General features: G+C 52.6%; 1 protein-coding gene across 1 annotated transcript; it reads left to right on the forward strand.

Moving 5' to 3' along the window:
- The first annotated feature begins 7341 nt into the window (after positions 1-7341).
- On the forward strand, positions 7342-10066 carry Fezf2 (FEZ family zinc finger 2). Its single transcript, XM_004644791.1, has 4 exons — positions 7342-8166; positions 8496-8630; positions 8824-8956; positions 9807-10066. The coding sequence occupies exons 1-4, from the start codon at positions 7342-7344 to the stop codon at positions 10064-10066; spliced, it is 1353 nt and encodes a 450-aa protein (XP_004644848.1).
- The last annotated feature ends 9230 nt before the right edge of the window (positions 10067-19296 follow it).

The raw sequence follows: 19296 nt of genomic DNA on the forward strand, positions 1-19296 counted from the left end.
AGATGTACAGAAGGATAACATAGACGGAGAAGTACACAGAGGAGCTTTCACAGCTTGAAAATTTAGACACCAGAACCCAGGTCAGGAAAGAGACCTTGACCAGTCCTTCGAAGCCCCCTGTGCCTCCACATTTTGCCTGTTTGGGAACTTTTTAAAAATGGAATCCTGCAGTATCCAGTACGCGGGTCTGGCTGCCTCTGCGCCGCAGCACGTTCACACTCTGCAGTGCGGCAGTAGTTAGTGCACTCTTATGGATGCGTGGCATTTCATTTTGTGAACACGCAAGTATTTATTTAAGGATTCCACCTCTGATGATTATCCAGAAAATTTCCAGCGTGGGGATATTGCGCATCATGCCAGCGTGAGCCTTCCACAGCACATGTCTTTTGATGAACACAGATACCGGTTTGTGTTAGAGAGATACTGAAGAGGAGAACGGCCAGGGTGCAAGTAATGCAAATCTTTAACCTTAGCAGATACTGCCAACCGATTCTCCAGAATGTTCATCCCAATTCACTCTCCCACAGCACAGGAAAACTGTACTGCACAGGAGTTGGGTTTCAAGAACACCTCTTCACCACTTAGGTGAGCCTGGATAAGTTACCCAGCCGCCAAGAATCTCAGCTGCTGCCTGTCTATGACGAACATGTGGAGGAAAAATTGAGCGTGGCATCTAACAGGCCTTAGGTATAGCAGTCGTAAGTTATCCACTATTAACTGCTACCTGGGCTTTATCCCGAGGAGACAATCTGTGTGTGCCAGGAAGACAGGGATGTGGGAAGAAACACACAGATCCATCTGAACAGCAGTGCTAAAAGGAAAAAAAAAAAAAACCAACAGCGTGGAATGGGATTGGACTGAGCACAGGAGAGCTGCGGAGACAAGAGCAGAGAGGAACTTTCCGAGCAGTCGGGCGCACAGGAAGTTCTTATCAAAGCTGAACAAAACGCAAGCACAGCAGAGCTGGGGTTTGCCAGGCGACCTGGACTCTGAAAACTTGCAGAAGTTTGGGGAGTCTGAGATCCGTGTACCTCACCCTTTCCCCCCTCTGGTTCGTCCTTTTTCATGTCGGCTTAATTCCTACTCTCAGCACTTAACGCTAATACCTTTGGGCAGGCTCCACCACAGAGCTTAACCAGCTGCCAAGTTAAATAATGCCCAAGATCCTAAGCTGTCTTCCCAGCGAATCGGAAATCAACAGCTCCCTTTTAGGTAGAGCTAACCACTCATAAAACGCCTTTTTATTTGAAATACGTGTGTGTGTAAAAAGCCATATATCTGCGTACATATTTCTATTCATAATATCATGTATAGTATACAGTGATTTTATTAGTAATTATTTCCTTTAGGTCGCACACCAAAATCAGGCGGTGAGAGGAAAGCCCAGGTGCGCTTCCTGCCCACGCTGCACCTGGAAGGACAACACGTCCGCTTGTAAATTGCTGCGCACCAGTATTGGATCACATTCCTAATTAAATGATATTTCGAGGATTGTCGATAGTATTTATACACACAAGCATGCATATACACGCTATGCATACATATGCATATATACGATCTGCATATATATGTTTGTGATTATGTATGCATCCAGGGCAGAGAGGGGAGCGCTCCCAACTTGCACCGGTAGAGCCTGCAGATCTGCTCTTTTGGGAGACCCCTTTTGGCCTAGGATCCTGTGTACTGCCTAAGTTTCCGACACAGCGCCCGTCCTCGGATGTGATCGCGGAGGGTGTGGGGAGGATCCCGGAAATCATGATGGGTTTGTATCGCTGGCCCCCCACCCCCCCACCCCCGCGCCGCCGCGGGCTGCGAAGCCGGCGGCCTTCGGCTATTGGTGCCTCTTCCGCTCTGGATGAAACCCGCTCTGTGGGTGCGACAAGACTTGCAGCCCAGTTCCTGAATGCAAGGAGCGGCGCGAGGGCGCCTCCGGGTGCAGCGGGTCGGCGTGCGGCCATCCTAGCTGCGAGCACCGCGGTGTCCCCAAGGTTGTGGGCAGAGGCAGCGGGTTCAGCCCATCTGACCTCCGCGGGCCTGGCTTTCCACTGTGCGGCCCCGGAAGCCGGGATCTCACCGGGATCCTCGGCTTCTCTGGGCCAAGGGTGTCTGGGGCTCTTTGTCTCTCCACAGCACTGATCCGGAGAACACGCCTAGGGAAGGCTGGGGCCCCAGCGCCTGGGACCAGCCCGCCATGGGCGAGTCTGTTCGAGTGCTTTCAGTAAACTGCTTCCTGGGGTGCTAAAGAGGATCGTAGAAAAATTTCTCTTTAGAAGTCAATTTATTTTCAGCAGCGGTTAAGCGCGACACCGAGTACTGTAAATCAGATTTTAAGTGTTCCTTTTAAGGGAGGGAGGGAAAGAAGAAAGAAAGGAAGGAAAGAAAGAAGGAAGGAAAGAGAGAGGAGAGAGGGAGCGAGGGAGGACATGGAGAGGGCTAGAGAGGGAAGCGCACTCCTTAAACCCAGTAAGTTCCTGCGGTTTGGTGTTGACGCCCCTCCACCACCCCAAGAAGCCACCGCCATGCTGGTGAAGGACTTCAAATCCGCCCCGGGTGAAAGTCCCCAAACTTGGCAAACCTGCGCAGACCCACTCCCTGGGAAGGCGGCAGAAGGGGATATATTATGTATTTAAACAAGATTTTAAAAATAATGATGCTTGAAAACTTAACAAGTGCCCCTTGTCACTCAGAACTATGAGACACAAGCCGTCAGGGCTGAACCGCAGCACCTTTCGGAGGAAAAGCTGGCCTGACCTCCCTAGGTGTAGGGAGTGGGACAAACGTGTGAGCGTTTGCACAGGAAAGGGATTTTCCTGAGATTGCCTGTACTGCAACAAAGCGTTAGCTAAATAATTTGTCCTGAAGTGTGGGCGACTTCTGGCATTTTAAAAAAGTGCTTTTAAACAAAAGTCATTACAGTGGTTTGGCTTAGTAACCACGAAATGGCCCAAGGAAGGGGCGGAGGAGAGGCTCAGCTCCGGCAGGGTCAGTCATATTTAATATGCTTCCTGCAAGAGAAGCTCCTATAAAATCAATAGACAGCTGCCAGCTGTGCTCCAAACTGTGCTTTCAATTAAACCCCTGCGCTCCTTGGGGTGGTGCCCGGATCCCAGCTCTGTGGTGTGCTGGGTGCTTGCCCGGGTGTGGCATTGCAGTGCTGTGGTTTGCAGAGGTGGTGCCCTGAGCCAGGCCCCACAGAACCACAGGCATACGGGCCTGGGCACCCGTTGTTCAGGGTGGGAAAGGGCTTCTGGGGGTGGTTGAGACCCCCGAGAGAGCCGGTGGCATTGAAGCAAAAGCATCTGGCCTTTAGCTAGGGCCTTCAATGAGAGGCCTGAGGTGAGGCCTAGAGCTATGGACTGATGCTTCCAGGGCCAGTGCAGGGCCCGCCGTGAAAGCCAAGGGCTGTCCAACCCGCCTTGTAGCTGGGCCTGGGGATGCCCGGTCCCGTGCCTCTGGGAATCCAGCTCTGGAGGCTGAGCACCCACTATGGCCTAGGAAGTCTCGCGGACTGTGACGCTGGCTTCCAGGAGTCACACCTGCCTGCCTCCAGAGACCACCTGGAGTTCCAGAAGGCCACCGTGACCTCCACCCACTGCTGTTTGAAAAGCATTGCTTTGAAGGACAGGGCTTCCTTAGAGCAGGAGGCTTCAGGGAACTTTCTGTTACCCGAATGGAATCGCATCCCTGAAATATCTGCTTAGTCCCGAGCCTCCTATTGCCCTGCCTGTCCTGTTATTTGGCACTTGCCGTCCACTGAAAATATGTAGGTAGAAAAATCCTTCCCTGATCCCACAGAACTCTTCCACCAACTTCCTAAAATTGGGGGGGGGGATTGTTAAATTTCTATAATCCTTTTAAAATATATAAAAAGGCATTTCAGCCTTCTGAAAACTGCTTCCTAGGAGAATGGATTTGGAGGGTTGGGGGCAGCACGCCCTCCACTGTGCACCACAGTTCCCAAGACTTCTATTATTCTGCCTGAAATCATCTCGTTTACAGAAAATATTTGTTTGCACTATTAGTTGGTACTGGAGTTAATTACTCAATGTGTTAACGTGAAGTAATATGTATAAAAGTAGGAACAGTGTTTATTGTGTGGGTGAGCTGTTGAGCGGTGCTTGAATAAACTGCAATTAGGGTTAGATAGAGATTAATTAACATGTGAGTGGCAAGGTGTAAAATAGTTTCCAACCCTCCACTTCAATATAATCTGCAGGCGAGGGAAGAAGTTTGTGGAAGCTAATTAAATACTTTCATAAAAGCCAGTGTATTCATTCACCCAACATTTGGAAGGGGAGGCACATTAGGGGTAACTTGTTTTTACCCAAATGTTTGCTTTCTGTGGAGGTAGCACTCCTTTGTGGTGCTGGGGAGAGAGCGATGGCTTGTGCAGCCACAAAAAGCGCTAGGGATGGTGAGGCAGGTTCGCAGGAAGCCTTTGGAAGCCTGTCAGCCCAATGCAGCTTGCAAACCAGCCCATCTCTCAGCTGCTTCGGAGATCAACAATCACCCAATTTGGAAAGCGGGTTGGGGTGCGATGCTGGTGGTGAGCAGGATCCATCCACAGGAAAGTCGGGATAGAAATTGAGACTTTGAGAGGCTACGATGTATTGCTATGGTTTCAATGTTGGGGTGAGTGGTTTGTTTCCTGTTTGGTGGGAATGGGACTCCCCGGAGCTCTTGTGTTCATGCTGACCTAAGATTGGGGTACACTGGGCCCACAATTCAGAAGTGCTAAGCTGTCCTAAATTAAGTGGGCTCTACGGAATTGTCCTCCTCCAGAGTGGCAAGCCTCTCTCCAATTTAGAGATCTAGAGGGGGGCGGGGTGTGGAAGCAGATTCAGGGCTGCCGGATGGGGGGGGGCAGTTTCAGAGCTGAGCAGAATGAGAACCTACATGGTAGCCCTCTCCAAGGCGCTTTTCCTCAGAGACCTCTCTTTGTTCTGCTCTCTTTGCCTTCCAAATATGCTGGTCTTGTATCTGTCATACCCATCGCTGGCCTGAAATGGCATGTCAGAGGAGCCACAACTGGATAGATGGGAAGGAAGGTGAAATCCTAGAGGAAAAGAGGAGTTACTGCCTGTGGTTAGAACTAAGCTTTCCTGTCCCTGTGCTTTGATGGTTTTCTGGGGATGGTTTATAGCCCAAAGGGGCCTGAGGTAAGGCGGACACTCGGCTCTTCAAGACCTGTTCCTAGGAAGGAAGGTTTCCCTCCATCCACACTATTTCTGGAATTCACTATCAAACCTTCAACCCTGTTTGCTCATATTATACCCACCGTAATCCTCTTAAACTGTGGTTGTGGCTACAAAGCTTGAGGTCTTGCAAAAGCCGGCTGGCAAGATATAATTGTCCAGCGAACAAAACCAGCCAAAAGTTTTCAAAAATCCCCGCAGCGCCCCCCTTCCTTTCCTAAACCTCATTCTCTCGCTCCCTGTCTTGCTAGCTGCCACCCCCAACTCTCAGCCTCGACCACTTTTGTTGTCGCCAGGAGCACCCGGCCTGTTGAGAGTGCCGGAGCGTCTTTGAGCAGTTTGTTGTGATACGAGGTGGACCGGACTGCAAACAGATGAATTTAGCCCCTCCAAACCAAGCTCGGAGCGCGCTGCTTTTGTGCTCCACGCACAAAACACTGAATTCCTCCGAACTTACTTGGGCCTGTCTAGAAAAGGGCCTTTTCTTCCCTCTGCTTGTACCTCTGGCCAGACTAGGTCTCTGCCCGCCCCCCTTTGGGCCCCTCCCTCTCCCCTCTGATAATCCTTCTCTTTATTTTAGAAAAACACAAAACCCGGTTCCACGCGGTGCTTTAGTGGCTAAAAGTGAAAGAGCTGCCTTGGCAGAATTCAGCTCTATGAATCACTTCGGAAAATTGGTTCGACTGAATGGCCTTAGGAGGAAAAACGTTTTAATAGGATCCCGGGGAGGTTCTGCTGTTTCAATCTGCTCCTTAAACAGGTGGGGATTGGACCTTCTCAATTATACCAACAGTAAGTACCCGTCAGCGGGAGAACTGCCCTCTGCAGCCCCAAACCAGCCGCAGAGCCCTCCCTGGCCTCGGAAACCCGATCGCAATTCGGCAGTTCTGATCGATTAGGGTCTCTTAGGGCTCCAGTTCTCAGCCGCATACTTCCCTAGCCTCGGGCAGGAAACCCACCGGAAAACAGGAAGCGCACGGGCGAGGGCGCGGCCCGTTTCTTTAGGACGCCTGGAGGTTGTCCTCGGGCGGCCGGAGCTCTGTGCCGACCTCCGACGCCGGCCCAGGCGAGCTCGCTGCTTTTGCATAAATTAATATTTCCCCATTAACAAGCACCCCCTCCAAACGCCGCGCTCGCGTCCCTGCGCCACATCCTAATGAGGTAATTATCATTTGCGCGTGTTCGGGGCTGGCGCTCCGTGGGTAAATGGCAGTTTATTAGCAAGATGCCCAGCGCGCCTGCGGCAGGCCGAGGAGACTTCGCGCACTAGACGGACACCCCGGGGTCCTTGGGGACAGCGCGACCGGGACCCCCCACCCCACCCCGCCTGGCCGCGTTCCCCAGACCTGTAGGCCTCCGAAGTTGTTAATCACGCACGGAACTCTGCCTAGGTTTATGATTGCCCCCCCCCCCGCGCGCGCACCGGCAGAACCATCACGACTCTCCCCTCCCCCCGCGCCTCTCCCCTCCTTCCCGATTCGCGAGCCGCTCGCACTTTCCGAGCGAGGGGAGCGCGGGAGCCAGTTGCCTCCTTTTAAAGTTTGAGGGGCGGTGGCGGCGGCGCGGCCGCAGGCGCGGGGGAGCACGAGGTCCGCGGGGAGCCGCCGCCGCCCGTGTCACTCCACTTCAAGTGACTTCATGTGATGTCAGCTGGGTGTAAAAGACAGTGATCTCACGCGGAGGGGAAGATGTTTGCCATCAAAATGTGACAGAAGAGACGCTGCATGGCTCGAAACGCATCTCCCCGGCGGTGGCGGAAAGAGGTAAGCGCGAGGTGGCTCCTGGGCCGCCCAACTTCGCCCCTCCGGCGTCCGGCTCTGCGCCCGGCCAGGCCCAGGCCAGGGAAGGGCGCAGGGGTTCCCCGAGACGCCTACCCCGCCTTCCTCCGCCCTCCCCCCCTCATCCCCCCTTCAAAGTCCCGGGGCAGGGGCTGGCGGACTCCTCTCGGGCTGGGTGAATAGGCAGTAATTTGGTTCCCTTGGGTGCACTTTGTTCTGCCTGCGTTTATTTGAATGCAAATGGGTGACCCGGCCCGACTAGGTGCTTATTAAATTGTGGTTTTCCCCCCTGCCTTTTCCGGAATGCAGACCTAGAGGACAGAGGCTGTGCCCCAGCCCGGGTCCGGCTCGGCCCGGCTCCGCGCGCCATGGCCAGCTCGGCTTCCCTGGAGACCATGGTGCCCCCGGCCACCTCCAAGACGCTGGCCTTCTCCATCGAGCGCATCATGGCCAAGACATCGGAGCCCCGCGTACCCCTGGAGCCCCGGCCGGGGGCGCTGGAGGCGGACGGCGGCCCAGGCAAGAAACTACTCAACCTCTGCTCGCCGCTGCCCTGCATGATCCCCCTGCAGCCCTTGGGCTACGACGTGCCGTCCAAGACTCTACTCAGCTACTCAGAGCTCTGGAAAAGCAGTCTCCGGGCGGGCGGCGGCGGTGGTGGTGGTGGTGGCGGCGGCGGCGGCGGCGGCGGGGGGGCCCAGGTGTGCGGCGCCAGCGGCGTGTGTAAAACCAACTGTGGCTTGTGCTGCAAGGCCGAGCTGGGCCTCGCGCCGGCTGCGCTGCCCGCGGGCAGGGTCATCAAGCCGCAGGTCATCAACCAGGCGGTGGGGCTGCCGGCCAGTGGCTCGCTCTACTACTTCAACTACCTGGACTCCACGGCGTACCCGCCTTCTGACCTCCTAGGAGGCCATCTCTTCCCGTCTGGCCTCCTCAACGCGCAGGCCCCCACAGCCCTGGCCGCGCACCCCAAGCTCTTTCTGCTGGAGAACGCCAAGCTGGCCGGCCTGGCCGCGGACAAGTTCCATCCGGCTCCCTATGCACACAAGGAGCGTCTTCCGGCGCCGCTGGAACAGGTGCTCAAGGAGAACTCTGGCCTGACCGCCGAGCGCGGGGGCGTCAAGGGCCACAGCAAGCTACCCGGGGGCTCTGCGGACGGCAAACCCAAGAACTTCACCTGCGAGGTGTGCGGCAAGGTGAGGTCCAGGGTCCTGGGGGAAAGCAAGGGCAAGCAGACCAGGCTGCTTCCCTGGGGCAGCTTTGAGCATCCCTTTTCCCAAACTGAGAGCCTGCATAATCAAACTGAGTATCTAGGTGGGTCTCAGTTTCCTGTTCTGTGAAATGGGGTGCCGCTGACAGCTGCCATGCAGTATTGGGGTCACAGACAGTTGAGACAATCACTTTGAAGTAGAACTCTAGCTTCTGAAAGGGGTTGTTGGTTGGGGGGGGTAGGCTAGGTGACCTTCCGTGGTGGTTCTAGGGTTTCCGTGAGACATGGACAAAGGCTCCTCTTGTCTTTGCCTAGGTGTTTAATGCCCACTATAACCTCACTCGCCACATGCCTGTCCACACCGGAGCCAGACCCTTCGTGTGCAAAGTCTGCGGTAAAGGCTTTCGCCAAGCCAGCACGCTCTGCAGACACAAAATTATCCACACCCAGGTACGTGGCCCCGGGGTAAGGCCAGGCCGCGAGTAACCCGCCCCTCCCAGCCAGAGCGACAGCACTGGGTCAGAGGATGGCCAAGGACCTCCCTTACCCTTGTTGGGGATGCTATGCCTCTTCAAGGGTCCCGGGGTGGCCACTCTGGCCAATGTCTCACTGAGCTTGACTGAATGCGCATCCCTCTCTGCAGGAAAAGCCGCACAAATGCAACCAGTGCGGCAAAGCCTTCAACCGCAGCTCCACGCTCAATACGCATATCCGCATCCACGCAGGCTACAAGCCTTTCGTCTGCGAATTTTGCGGCAAAGGCTTTCACCAAAAAGGTAACGTGCCCAACGCGGCCTTCTGCTCACCCCATCTCCGGGCTCAGCGGGTCTTGGCTGGGGGAAAGGCAAAAAGGTGGGGGCGGTGGTGGACGCAGCACGGAAGCCCTCAGGCTAAGGCGCTGCAGTTCTCTGGAATCGGGTTCTATGCGGTATGTAGATGAAAGCTCTCCCCACTAGATTAAGTAGACCTTACTGGACTGGGCGGGGTGCACCGGGAGAGTGGATTTGAGAGGTCTGATCAAAGGAAGAAGGCAGAAGGGACAAGGGAAAGGAGAGAGGTTCTGTGTTTATCATCACTCTCTCTTTCAAATGAAAAAGAAAAAATTCTAGGCAAAACGTTATCTCCTGGGATTCAGGGTAAAGATTCAGGGTAAAGAATGTAGACCTCATTGTCGCCGACACTATCCCAGGCTAGGCTTCTGCTAAGCACTTTTGGATCTCCAGGTGGTGATGGGGGGGCACAGTAACATTAAAGATGAACTGGGGAAGAAGGCACGGAGCTTGGGTTCGTGCGAATTTCTTCGAGCGAGGCAGTTAGCTAGGGGAAGGCCAGTACGCCTGTCTGTGCAGCGCCGCGGGGAGGGACGCTTCGCCCGCCCTGGAAGCCGTGGGGCCAGGCGCGGGCAGGCTCCGCAGGGCTGCCCTGGTCCTCCCCAGAGTGCTGGGCTTGACGCAAACGAAGTTTGACAACTTTTTTACTCGAAGAGGTCGCGCCCGCCTATCCAAGCGTCGCCTTCTTTGCTCTGGCACCTGAGCCGGCCCGGGACTCGCCGGCCCCGGGACGCCCTGGCCCCTGCATTCCACTCCATACCCCTACTTTTTTTATTTTGTGTTTGGTCTCCTGTAGGAAACTACAAGAACCACAAGCTGACCCACAGCGGCGAGAAGCAGTACAAATGTACCATCTGCAACAAGGCCTTCCACCAGGTCTACAATCTGACCTTCCACATGCACACTCACAACGACAAGAAACCTTTCACGTGTGCCACTTGCGGCAAAGGCTTTTGCAGAAACTTTGACTTAAAGAAACATGTGCGCAAGCTCCACGACAGCGTGGGCCCCGCCGCTCCCTCCGCAAAGGACCTGACCAGGACAGTGCAGAGCTGAGAGAGAGCTACTGCCTTGCCCTCCTCCCGTCCTCCACCGCCCCCAAACAGATCACCAGTATAAACTTATTTCTAAAATTAAAAGGGAAAAAAAAAACTATAGCAGAGAGGCTAAAATCTATTTATCGAAACCTGCGTATTTTTGCAAAGTTAAACGTTTCCTCGATGACTGGCAACAAATGCGTGGTTCCCACCTTTGTATATTCAGGAAATTTATTTAAATTCAGTGCGTGGAATCGTATTTAATCCCAGGCCTCGGCTTCTTCTCGAGTGGCTGATTTTTAACCCCAGCCTGTCACCGTGAGCGCCCGGGAGGAGCACGGAATCCCCAGCCAACTTTATACCGCCATGTAATTCCTCCTGTACACGCGCACACGGAATATATACACACATGTGACTCAATAAACAGAAGCATTAGTGCGCGTCTTCTTCCCCGCCCCCTTCCCCTCGCAGCCAGGTCAGTTCAACTATAAACAAATAGACACCCCTAGTATTTCCCCTCCGCGAGGCGGCTTTGGAGCAGTGTGACCAGGGGGAGTCCCAAGCAGTGTTTGTGCTGTGCTTGTGTTCAGGGGCCCAGGAGCAAGAGCAAAAAGGCCTACCTCGTCCTCCGCAGGTTCCACCTTTTATGTTTGGTGGATCAGGCGCTTGGGATTCTGGGTGTTGCCTTATTTGAGTGAGAAAATATTGTCAAGGGCTAACAGTAGCTGTGGCGGGGTGTCGCTTTGGGGTGCATCCGGAGCAGTGGCTAGTGGAACTGGGAAAGGCCTGGCAGAACCTCGCCCGGGTGCTCCTGGGCACGGCTCCTTCTCTAGGCGACTTACTAGAGAAAGCAACCTTTGTCCCCCACCTCCCTTGACGGCGGGAGGAGGAGGGTGACAGTCCCCAGCCCAGCCAGAATTCCTGGGCTACCAGGCCGCCCTCCTGGTCCGGCGCCCTGTGCCCTGCCGCGGGAGGGCGCGCCGGGCTCCCCGACTTCGCCGCCGTTGTCTCTCGGGTTCTGATTACTGCTCAGTGAGCCCATTTCCTGAATAGCTATCTCCGCCGCCGAGCGCGCTGATGAAATGATCTCACGCTTGCTTTCTAAGTAATGACCCAAATTAAGAGAAAACAGAGACCCTTCAAACAGCATTACATTAATCATCTAATCATTCCCAGGAGGGGGCCGGCCGCCACTGCCCCGTTTGATCCGAATCTGGATAATCAAGAGCTCGGATTACTGGCGCGTCGAGCCGGGCGTCGCCCCCCCCAACACACTTTTAATATCTGCGCTGCGATTCACCCCACGTCTTCTGCAACAATGTTCTGCAGCGCCAGGAGAACTGCGGCGCGGGGCCAGGGAGTCGGTGTCCACGCAGCCTCCCCAGCAGCGGGTCAGCGATCGCGGGGCACAAACCCCAAGCGGGTTTCCACGGGGTGGGGATCTACAGGGAAAGAAGGGTGGCTAATGCAAAGGGACACCCCCCCGGCGCCCCCAGCCAGCAACTCTGAAAGTGAGTTGAAAGCCGGTTCACCCCTCGAGCGCGGTTATTCACCAGGCGCTCGGTGCCTGGAACCCCGGTGGCTTGCAGTTCCTGAGCAAGGCCCTGAACACATTCCCTGGGCTGTGGACTACGCCCTGCAGCTGGCAACGAGGTACCCACTTTCCTCGCAAAGAAAGAGGCAGAGACCAGCTGCAAGTCCTACCGAGGGTCGGCAGACGAGCAAAACCCAGCGGGTATTCGAACTCGGGTAGTCAGGAAACACGAGGAGCCTGCGGTTCTAATTGGTGGGAGCGAAATCTCGAAATTGGGGCCCCAGAGGGAAGCTGGGAAGTAGGGCTCAAGCCCTGTCCGGATCTCGGTCTGCGGTTCTGTCCTCGGCCTCCGGCCCAATTCGCAGACCCATTGCGCGGGGAAGAATTGTCGATTTTGTTTGCACAGAGGCCCGCGACAGCTTCCTCAGGCTGTCGCGGAGTATTTTTAGTACCTCCGATTCAGAAATAGGAACGCGTACATTAGAATTCCATTTCCTGAAAGGAGAGCGTCCTCGTTTTCTTGTATTGCTTCCCCCCCTCCCCCCAAGTCTGGGAAGGCACAGCCAGGGGAGGGGGACGAGGAAGCGAGGGGGAATTTAAATGTTATCTCGTTCTGGCTGCAGTTCCCTGCGGGGAGACTGGGACCCAAAGCAATATGCAGATTTAACTCCAAAATCGCAGTGCGCAGATAAAGACCAGGAAACCCCAGGATGGGTGAGAAGGACTAGGGGGAGAGGGACTGAGGATGCGGATGCCTCGGTTCTCTGACATCTGTACCCCGGAGGCTGCGTCAGGGTTGAGAGATCAACACCCAACTCGCACACAGCATCTCTTCAATGCTGGGACATCTGACCACTCTGTGAAAGTGGCCTCCACTTAGATCTTTTCCTTTTTCCCAAGAGGGTCCTTTTCAGGTGTTCTTCTAGGAGAGCAGGAAATCAACGGCAAGCCCGCCTTCTCAGCTGCAGGAGGCCAGGCAAGGCCCACAGCGCAAAGCTAGTGCCCCGGCATCCGTTTAGAGAAGCCGGGGAGGGTAGTTGGCCTGCACGTGGAAATCAGAGTCAAGTTCTTAAGAAAAAAAATAGGCTGGGCGTGGCGGGCAGGGCTGTAATCCCAGCACTCCAGAGGCTGAGGCAGGAGGGTCGTCATGAGTTCCAGATCAGCCTGGACCACATAGTGAGTTCAAGGTCAGCTTGAAATACATAAGACCCTGTCTCAAAAAAAACAAAACAAAACACCGCAAGGCGGGGAGGTGGGGGGGGAGGCGGGGTCACAGGATACTGAAAGAGACCTCTCCAACTTTCCTTAGGTGAGAGAACTTTTTTGAGGAAGTTTAATCAAGCAAGTGTTACAGGACAGAGCTAAAAGGGTCACTCATTTCCTTAAGTGGAAAATTCGGTTTCCAGGTTGATGGTACTGAAGAGCTGTGGGAATTGTTTCCTCGAAGAGGAGGGGCAAATACAGTTTGCAGGTAGAGGAGGAGGCCTTTCTCTGTTGGACTGCTCATCCCTGGAGGCAGGAGGGACCCTTTCTCGGGGTAGACCTGTGCTGAGATCCTTCCTACTCCAATCTGCTGGAGGTTGTTTGCTGGTAACTGGTTGGTACTTAACCTTCACACCAGCCTCTGTCAATCGCTCTCACCTGAGAAGGTGCTATTTCACATCCCACAGTAATTGTAGGTAAACAGTTCTGCAGCTATAGGGGTTAGTTCTGCTTTCCTTGGGCTTGAAGTAAGCTCCTGGGTTTGAGATGTCTGTTCCTCTCCGGTGTGGGATTCAGGGAAGGATGACTTCACCTGAAAACTCATGCCAGGAGAACAAGGACCCTCTGCCTGAGATGGTACACACCTCACACCGCCAGCACGGGTTCTGAAGCCCACATAGTAACCATCCCTTCCTTTCAGTAACCATCTTACTGGAATCCTTCTTAGTTATTCAACATGCATCGGAATTGATGGGTGAAAGGCTCTGTTTTCTGATTTTCTTCCTGCTTAATACTAAACTGTTTGCATGACTCGTGGTTTACAATATTAATAAATGACTTAAACAAGGTAGTCATCAGCTGCATATTAATATTCTAACCTTGATTAAATTGAAGGGGCCACCCTGAAAAAAATTTTTTTAAACCAAACTGTGGGGGAGGGGAATCCTGTCACAGACACAAAAAAAGACTCCAATTATCTTTTCCCCTACAAGATGTTTGTTCTGTCCGTGACTGCTCACACTTCAGCAATCTTGCCAGCAAGACTCAAAAAAAAAAAAAAAAGAAAAAAAAAAAAAAGCGCCTTCTTCCAAAGCCACAGCCTTGTACATAACAGATTGTACAGTCCTGTTGCCTTAGGCGGGTTAGAGGTTCCTCTCTGTGGAGAGTGACACAGAGGAGTTGCCAGCATGCAGACACATTTTTTTTTGGGGGGGGGACCATGCTGGTCCATGCCAGGGCTGCAGCAGTGGGTCTGTTAGGGCCCCATTTTGCTGTGTGCCCCAAGACAAGGTTGGGGCTGCCAGCCCTAGCCCAGGAGTAGCCTGAGCCTGGTGCCTAGGTGTGCAGGAGGTAAATGGGCCTAAGGACAGGAGAAAAGGGCCGGGAAGGGGAGGTGGGGGCTGCCAAGGAGAGGACCAGAGCCTTGAGAAAACGCTGGGAAACAAACCACCTCAAGGCAGCTGCGTTGCCCTTTTCCCTGCACTTCCCTCTCAAACGTCTGAGCAACCAGTTTGCTCCTAGAAACATGTTAATTGCCAGCGGAGCTCATTAAGGCATGCACATGCAAAACACAGCAAGAAAGATTAAATGGACAAAAGCGCAATAATGAACTGTCAACAATCGGGCCCATCTACACGACCAGGATCACTCAAGAAGGAGGCATTTAGAGGCAACAAAGGATTGTCTGGGACAGGAAGAAAAGACGACCTAGACTTTTGTTTAGTCAACACAATTGATTACAAATGAGAGATTAACAGGATAGCTTCAGATTTTTTTTAAAAGAGGCAGAAAAGAAAAGTCCAATTAAGTCCACCGAATGTTAACTACATTGCGTTCCATGCCTAGCCCCAAAGAAATTCTCATTAAACCATCCCTGGCGATCCCTTTTGGAAAGTGATTTGTCTCCCTGATGGAGCAGAGAAAGAGAATCGTGTAAAAGAAAGCGTTGGTTCCTGGCACAAGGAGCTTAGGAGACACTCTAGAAAGAGCCAAAGGGGGAGTTAATGAGCATCTGACAAACTGCTTGGATTCAGGCCTAGAGAACAGCGATGAAAAGATGAAATTGGCCAACAACTATTCTTTATATCAAACATAAAAAGGCCAATCTGAAATGGGGCTGCTCAAAATTGGTTGAAAGTACACAGCTCGAGAAAAGGGAGCGGTGGCCAGGCCCCTTGGTGGACAGTGGATAGACAGTGCGGAGAACTCAGCAAGCCAAGAGTTAGCAAATAAGCTGAAAGTGGGCTGTCCCAGGCGGGCAAAGCAAACTTCTGCCACTGGCCTCAGGCCTCTGGAGGGACCCACTGAAGCTCTTGCTGCCCACCCCCCTCTCTGGATGTTTCTTTAGGAAGTGAAAAAAATGTTACCAGGCCAGCAGTGGAGAGTTCCCTGAAGCTTGGTAATCTGGGGATTAGCCCCTGGCATTCCGAAGCCCCCGCCCCTTCTAGACCCCAGGCCATTAGGTACACCATATGTTGCCTGCACACATTCAAGATTTCTCTTCTCCTTTCTCCTAGTGACCATTCCAAACTCCCCCTCCCCAGGGGAATGGCTTCCTCACTCAGAATGGAACAGAGATGGTGAGGAATGAAGGTCCTGAGTCCAGTTGGCTTTGTTAATAAGCATCTCAATTATTTTTCACTCACTGACTTAAGAAACTGCCTTATTTTAATGTTTGTTGTTTTGAACAAAGTAGGACAAGGGAATGTGTCTAGACACAAAGTACATCTTCATTAAACATAACTGTCCTGGTGTCCCAACAGCGGAAGTGTCATAAGGCTCTTTTATGGTTTGTGTTCAGCCCCGCCAGCTACAGAGCATCTGGGTGTGAGAAGGCAACTGAAGGGTAGTTCACCAGCCTAGCAGCTCGGAGCAGCACCGGCGCCTCCTTTTCGCTCTGTCAACCCATCTATGAGACAATACGAGGATGCACTATCTTGATCTTGCTTCTAGGTTTTGTAGTTCTGCTCTCAAATCCTTGGTAGCAGAGATCACATTTCTGGGGCTTGCTAGCGCTTCTGGCTTTGCTCCTAGACCACGGCGAAAAGCATATTGGAGGCTAGAAGTAAAGAAGGTCGAAGAAGTGAACCAGACCAAAATATAGTCATCTAAGATGAAAGACTACTCCTGGCTTTCAAAGCACACTGGTGTTAAAGAATCTAGAAAGACATGCTTTGTGAGGAAAGGGAGAAGAAAAGAGGCTTCTTGTCCTCAGGGCATCTTGTCAAAGCCATAGGGTTCAGCTTGTCTGAGCAGACTGTCACTGTCTCTCTCATTTCTTCTGTCGTTCTCGGTCCTAGGTCATACTTGGAGCTTTTCTTCCTCACAGTGTCAGTATCCTCGTGCTGTAACCAACCTCCGTGGCTGATGAATGGGCTGCAGGGAGGAAGCAGAGTTAGGAACGTGGATCTGAGGTCAGAGCAGCTGAGCTCAAACCTTGGCTTAACCACCTACCCCACCCCCATGCCCTTTATTTCCTAAACTGCAAAATGATGACCTGGAGAGTACCGGTTCTTCTTTGGGGGCTGTGCTGTGCAGGAAATGAATAAACAAATAATTGTGGAACTTTGCCCTTGCTAGTCATTCCAGAAGCTCACTGCTAGAAGAAACTCAAGCAGGAAAAACCTTAATGCAGTACTTTACAAAGAAGTCCTCAGTGCTATCTTGTTGGTTCCTTCTTACATATGTATTGGGTGGTTTCCTCGGCCCAGGTTTTATTTGTTGATTGGCGGTGCTGGCAGCAGAACCCCGTGCCTTGGGTATTGTCTCCCACTGAACTACTCCCTCATCCTTCCTTTGCCCCATTTTATTATTTATTTACTTATGCCCCATTTTATTTTATTTATTTTTTTGTGGCCGGCCTGGGGGTGGGGATCGAAATGCAGTCCCTGTGCTTGCTTGAACTTGCCTAAGCAGGTGCTTTAGACCACTGAGCTATCTTACTGGCTCTCATGTCCCATTTTAAAGGGCAGCAAACTGTTATGAGGGGGTCTAATTCCCCGTAGTGTCAAGAAGTAGAACACAGTGGAGCTGAGCTTTATCCTCTGATGGTTGTGCTACAGTTCTAACAAGAATGTGCACAGGAGGGGCTGGGGAGGCAGCTTGGCCATCTGTGTGCCTGCAAGCAAGCGCAAGGACCCAGGTTCGACCCCCAGCACCACATGCAATGCCAGTTCCACAATCTTGGGCACATCGTGCAGGCCACCAAAGCTGGGTGTGGTGGCACACACCTGTAATCCCAGCACTGGGAAGGCTGAGACAGCAGGATCACTGAGTCTGAACGGCACAGCGAGAACCTGCACCAAATAAAGATTTAAAAAAAAAAAAAAAAACCAGAATGTACACAGTAATCACATAAAGCCTTTGCTAAAAATGAAATTCCTAGGCCTCATTTGCTGAGATGCCAAAATAACAGGTCTCATCTGTGGCCCATGAGTCTGCACACAAAGCCGATGCAGGGTGTCTCCCAGACTGTACTTTGAAAACAACTGTGCACGTTTCTACTACCTCACCATGCTCTGGCCTTTGATAGAAGAAGCTACATCACCAGCTTTTTGTAAATTAATTAATGCACTTGATCATCCACTCAACAAATATGGCTTGAACACCTCTTATTGTCAGGTGCTCTAATGAGTGCTGGAATTACAAAGAGGAGGAAGCTACACATAGCCCCAGCCCTGGAGGAGTTTAGGATTTAGTGGAAAGATACATACAACAAAAATCCACAAACAATGCTTGGTTATGAAGATGAAGTTGGGCATTCAATCCAGTCTGGTTTGGTGTATGTAGTGGACATCTGTTATTTTTGCCTACTGATCATGATTCTGCCGTCTGGTACCAACATCCAGCATTTCCTCTGGAGAAGTCACCCCTCCCCTACTCTCAGTCCATATGGTTAAGGTGGGAACTATTCCATCCCTCCCACTGTGGGCATGTGACCCAGCCCTGGCCAATCAGAGCACCACATCTTCCTGGCCACTGGCAATGACTCAGGACTGCCCCCGCGCTCCACATGTGGCCCGGGAGAGTCTTGCACCAGAGCAGGTAGTAGGTGGGTGTTCACTGAGGTCTCTGCTGTGGGCCTGTGTGGTACAGATGTTAAGCAAGACCTTCCTGAACTGATTGTTGGAGGAGAGCTAGAGGAATCGAGACCTACTCCTTGACTTCAGTGGCCCTCACTGTGATCAGAACTGGATACAAAAAGGAACCTCGCAAGTATTTGTTCTTATAAAGTCTCTGCTCTAACCTGAATGTTCCTGACTGATACTGAAGAAAAGGAAGACCAGGATGCCTGGCTCAGCTCTGGATTGAGATGTCAAAGAGCAGCAGGTATTAGCTGTGAAGGACTGGAGATAAAGATGCTCCAAGAGGTCCAAGGGAGAGAACAAAGGGCATAATAATGGGAACCGATGGGACCTAGAGATTATTTGGTGTGGTTGCATTCAGTAGCTGTGGGGAGCAGGCACATATTCTGGCTAGAGCAAGGCAGTCCTGCGAATGCTGAGCACTAGAGCTGAGCCAAGTAATGAGCTGCTGGGGCCTGAGCAAGGCCAGTCCGGCAGCTGGCTGGCCCTGGCGTCCTCCCTGCTAACCGCAGCACAGATGGCTCTGAGAATGCTTCGTTGTCAGTGTTCTCAGAAAAACACTGAGACCTTGCACTTGTGGCTCCCTCCCTTTTTACTGTGTATAAATAAGGACTCAGACCACACTGGGTTGCTGCTGCCTCTCCACCAGAGAAGGCAGGTCCTGCCCAGTCCAAACTTTCCTTTTAGTATGTGTCTATAGATTTTTCTTACACTTCCTTTGCCGCCTCTCAGGACCCTGCTGGACACGTGGGTCCAAGCACATAGTAACAGATCTGCCTTTGACCTAATTCTTCTGAGAAGCTGTGGTACTCCAGTGCTGGTTGGCTGGCTGGCTGACTTGCTTTCTTATGTATTTGGTTGTGACAGGGTCTTACTGTGCAGCTCAGACTCATGGTGTTCCTCCTGTTTCAGCCTCCCCATGGCTGGGATTCCAAGTGTGCACCACCATGCCCAGTTTTGGGGCCTATATGTGTGCCTGGGATCTGGGATCGGCACGGCATGCAGAACTGGGGATCCAACTTGGGACCTTGCACTTGCAAGGCAGGCACTGATGCCGCTGAGCTATCTCCTCGGCCCTGTCTCAGATGACCTCTGGGGCTGAGAATGTTTTAGGACCGAAAGACATAATCAGCAGCTGCTCTCTGAGGGGAGCAGCGGGCTGTGGAAGAAACACCACAGGCTCTGGGGTTGCACTCATCAGCTGTAGGGCTGCAGGTGACGGCTCTTAACACTCTGAGACCTGTTGCTTAATCTTTGCAGTCTTTAATATGAAGAGGGTTGTTGGGAAGATTTAAATGGGATAAAATGTATAAAGTGCCCACACACTGAGATTCAGTAAATCATAGCTATCTACTCTTCCTGCTGTTATTACCAGCCATATACTCTTAGGATGTGTGGTCTGCCGAGTACGCAGGACACAAGGCTCCT

Source organism: Octodon degus, unplaced genomic scaffold (genome assembly GCF_000260255.1).
Source record: "Octodon degus isolate 3935 unplaced genomic scaffold, OctDeg1.0 scaffold00210, whole genome shotgun sequence".
NCBI classification, from domain to species: domain Eukaryota; kingdom Metazoa; phylum Chordata; class Mammalia; order Rodentia; family Octodontidae; genus Octodon; species Octodon degus.

Bases quoted from the DNA above. Each gene is read 5' to 3' on its own strand.
- Fezf2 (XM_004644791.1), top strand. From the start codon at position 7,342: ATGGCCAGCTCGGCTTCCCTGGAGACCATGGTGCCCCCGGCCACCTCC. The intron at 8,167-8,495 runs GTGAGGTCCAGG...GTCTTTGCCTAG, and splicing joins CCTGCGAGGTGTGCGGCAAG to GTGTTTAATGCCCACTATAA. The intron at 8,631-8,823 runs GTACGTGGCCCC...CCCTCTCTGCAG, and splicing joins ACAAAATTATCCACACCCAG to GAAAAGCCGCACAAATGCAA.